We start from the raw sequence: 4,132 nt of genomic DNA, 5'->3' as shown, positions 1-4,132 counted from the left end.
GGGCCGGCAGCCACGGCGCAGGACGACCTGGGAAGGACTTTTGCCCGGATCATGTCTTTCCGGCACGAATACAAGGACGTCCAGAGTCCAGCCTGGGTCGCCACGGAGATTAGATCCATTTGAAGTTGCGTCGTGTTGCATAATGACCCCCCCCTCCCTCCCATTGGCCCGTCTCCTTATCTTGAGTGGCTATTAACTAGAACATTTGGACTTTTGTCATCCGATTTTAACTTTCATACCTTATGAGAAGTTCAAATCCCAGTGTTTCACACCTCCACAACTGGAAAGAGCCCAAGTAAATGCACTTTTGCTGGGATTATAGTGAAGGCAGCACTACGATTCTCACTCCCAAACACTGAAAAGGAGACCATGTGCGATGCAAAAAAATTTTTAATGCTGTAATTAGACTATAAGGAGAGCAGCGAACGTAGAAGCCTTTGTTTATACATGCAAAACATACAGTGACTCAGAAGCAGAATACACAAATAAATAAAGTTATTTAAATGATTCGGTCCCCCATCTTCCCCCTAGAATTTTTTCTTTTTACCGGAAATGCTAGAGTCCGCCCGCGTTTCGAGTTGAAAAAGATTTCAAGGCAATCTTAAACCCTCTGCGTTTATATCAGGGTGACAGCAGAACGTAAGCGGGTCGTGTACTCCATCTCCCACAAGTCAATGCAGCATCACTACTAGTACAGACCTGCTGTAATACGAGAGGGATTATGTGCTTAACATTAGCGGGTGGCGTTACCATGGAGCCGTGATTGCTTTTGTCTGTAGCTAGTCGACACTACGCGCTAGCGCTTTAGATGGAGGGCTACGGGGTTCAGACGCTAATCAGCTGGGGGAAAAGTTCGTTAGCGAACATGTCTTCCCAGGAGCTTTCCGGGCACAGGGGGGAGGACATGTCGCTGAAGGGGGACGGGGACCCTTCGTATCCAGAGTCACTGTAGGTGTCTGCCAGGCAGGCTTCCTTATCCAGGCCTCGGAGGGAGGCGGAGGGGAAGACGTCGTACGCCGCGCTGTGGCCATCACAGCCCGGGATGACCACTTCCTCCGGCTCGTCCTTGATGCAAACAGTCTCCTCCTCCACCTCCACCTCGGCCACGGGGAAGGCGGCCTCGTCAAGCTTCTCCTCGCCGCTGCTCTCCGAGTCGTCGCTCTGCCCGTCGCTCACCTCCTCCACGGGCTTGGTGTAGATGTGGTCAAAGTGGATCAGTTCATTAAGGGCTTCCAGCTTAACTGGTGGGGCCCCCAGAGTCGCAGGTGCGGCGGCAGGTACTGGGTCCCCCCCTCCGACCAGCAGCACCTGCGGCTCCTGGCACTCCTCACAAGACTTGAGGAACAGCTCTGGGTCAAGGATGTCCAGAATGCCCAGGAGCAGATCAGACTAGCGAGGGAGAGAAATGTACAGATTAGCCCAGTGACCCCCGGGAGTCGCCGACTTAGGATTAAAATGTCAGGAGACCACGTCAGGGTCGTACCTCATGGTCTGTAGTATCAGGACTATCTGTATCCATTGAGAAATCTTCAGATTTAGGGACGGCTGGGCCTGCACCTGCTGCGGAGGCACACGTAGCCTGAGTGCTGCGGACTCAGAAGACCCGGTTCCCAAATCTGTGTCATTCCCGTTGGACAAGAGCACCTGAACCTGATGGAGAAGACCATAAAATTAGTAAGTGTCTTGAACATCCACCTGCACAAGTTTTCAGTTAATCCAGTCCTTTCCAATTTAGCAGCTTCAGACATGCTTTGAACTTTTTTATTTTTATTATGGGCAACTAAACCATGTTCATCTTAATTTTCCAGCTAGATTGATTAGTCCTGAAAACATTCTTGGGCTATTCTTACCTTCTCTTTGGACTCAAGGGTGTCCAACCCCAGTCTCTGTCTCAGTTCCTCGTTCTCTGTTAGCAGGCCGCTCGTCTTTTCCCGAAGCAGCCGGTTTTCAATGTGAAGCTTCTGATTCTACAGAAGGGGGAAGGGAAAAAAAAAAAGTCTAGATGTGGAAGTGATACATGGAGGGTTGCGGTCGAAAACCAGTTTGTCATGAAATTCGAAAGAACTGCAGGGGGGGGGGAAGCGTGGCTCATTTCCTTTCTGAAAATCCTGAATATGTGAAAATGAGCCATCTGGTTTTTGTTTTCGCAAAGCCAATTGCACAGCGGGCGATAACATCTTAGAGATAGTGTGTGTTTTCAAAAATTCACATCAGGACCGGAGACACAAGGACAATGGGGTATTAAAAATATAAACAAAACAACCCTGCCCTCCAATCTCATATTTACCTCCAGCTCCAAGTCAATAACTTGTTGTTCCAACTCTCCCATTTTGGCCTTTTTTCTGTCTCTGGCTGTCTGGGCTGCAACTCTGTTCTTTAGTTTCCTGGAAGAGGTGGAGGGGGAAATAAAAAACGAAAGAGTGTTAAAATAACAAATTGTCAGGGCGTTAAGTGTGAGTCAACGGCGCCGGCCATGTTCCTGCCACGCAGGCAGAACCGGGATGTCAGGGTTTCCACTAACTGACGGGAAAACCGGGCGGGTCTGGATCCGAGTCCAGCTGACGCAACGAGGCGAAATCGATTTATCTCACGCTGAGATTAAAAACAGGGAATTCTGACCCGACACGTAACTTTTTAAAACTTATTTTTCCGGTCGCGTTTTATGTAAAACACCTCTCGGCTTCCGTAGTCCCTCCTGAAAAAGGGAGGGGGTGATATGTTTGGGCGTGCCCGGTAGCTAGTACCGGCTAGCGGGGATTTAACCGACCGTTTGGGTTAAAAAAAAGTCTAATAGATGGGAAGAAAAATAAATACAAATATTTAAAAACCTGCGAAGTGCTTTCTCCTCCGGGCTCAGGTGTGTGAGTCTCTGTCTCTTCCGCACCGGCGGCCCCGCGGAGCTGCTTGACTCCGAGTCCGACGACGCCTGGTTGTTCGACGACGGCAGGACGACGGAGATGGGCCGGCCGAAGGCCGCCTGTGAGCCGGCGGAGGAGCCGGCCTGCTTGCCGGATATGAGGAGCACTTTGTGGGCTCCCCCGGTGCCCGCTGTTACCACCACCATGTCTGGAGAACTTCGAACGGTCGCTCGTTTGGGGAAAAAAAAACAACCCCGGGGAGTGTGGGGGTATCCTCGGGTCCCTTCGGGGTTCTTTCTGCGACCCCGGTAGTTTTCGTCTGACGAGCGAGAGTGGAAACGCACGCGATCTTTTTCTACCGTCGTGTTGACATCTGATAGGCTGGACCCTGCGCGACGTCAGAGAGAAATGCCGGCGTGTGATTGGCTGCTGTGTTGGCATCATTTGCATTTTAAAGTTTCCCAACTGTCATTAAGAAACAACTTGGTTTCATCTGAGATTATCTTTATATATTGTGTATATATATGAATATACACATATAACTGTCAACTATTCTATTATATCTTTTTCTTCTGATTCATAATTTCAGAGGAGACTAGTTTTACTTTATTTATTTTTTTAATTTCTTTTTTGTTAATGCTGTTGCATCATACCCTGCAAGTATGTGGATCAACATGTATTTCCTGCATGTTCCTCATGTACAAACAAGTGTTTTTGCATCGCCAGGTTGTTGAAAAAAGGCGAGAAAATATTTGTGTTCAAAGGTCAAAGGTAATGGGAATGTCTGACTTCAAAATAGAACCACTTCTGAGGGGGTTTCCGATGAGAAGACATATATATGGATATTTATATGTGCCCTTTATTTAGTCAGCCATGTTTTGTTTTTGTATCTTGTTCCTGATTCCCTTGGCGCTTCTGGTCATTTCCTCGTCGTTCATCAGACTGATGAAACAAATTTTGACGATAATCCCCGAAACCACACCGGCCTACTTCTTGCTGACGGATAAAGTTTACTTTTCAGCCTTTGCTCTGATTCTTATCGTTTCAACACCCACGGGGGCGAAAACGATCAGAATTCAGCAAATCCATCCGCATTTGAAATCTTTAATATCATTTTGCATTCCCTCCATATCCTTAAATCTAGACAGTGGATTATATCGTCAGAAATCACAACTTTTCAGAAAGACGTGCAACTGTGTCCAAACATTTGCACTGGACTTCCTGCCTGCAGCCGCGTCATTATCGTTTACGACGCCCAGACTTTTGACCTCCCC

At 48.2% G+C, this 4,132-nt stretch overlaps 1 protein-coding gene across 1 annotated transcript; it reads right to left on the bottom strand.

Annotated features, from left to right (window-relative positions):
• Positions 1-372: 372 nt before the first annotated feature.
• On the bottom strand, positions 373-3,223 carry xbp1 (X-box binding protein 1). Its single transcript, XM_086169252.1, is given in 6 exon segments — positions 373-1,389; positions 1,484-1,591; positions 1,594-1,650; positions 1,851-1,967; positions 2,288-2,384; positions 2,829-3,223. Coding segments are annotated over 6 exon segments (1,179 nt in total). The 5' UTR covers positions 3,065-3,223; the 3' UTR covers positions 373-825.
• Positions 3,224-4,132: the final 909 nt, after the last annotated feature.

The sequence above is a fragment of the Fistularia commersonii genome, chromosome 22 (assembly GCF_037954325.1).
Source record: "Fistularia commersonii isolate RoL2024-O1a breed Wild chromosome 22, RoL_Fcom_v1.0, whole genome shotgun sequence".
NCBI lineage: Eukaryota > Metazoa > Chordata > Actinopteri > Syngnathiformes > Fistulariidae > Fistularia > Fistularia commersonii.
Note: the sequence above shows the minus strand (reverse complement) of the source record. Positions and strands in the feature narration are given on the sequence as shown.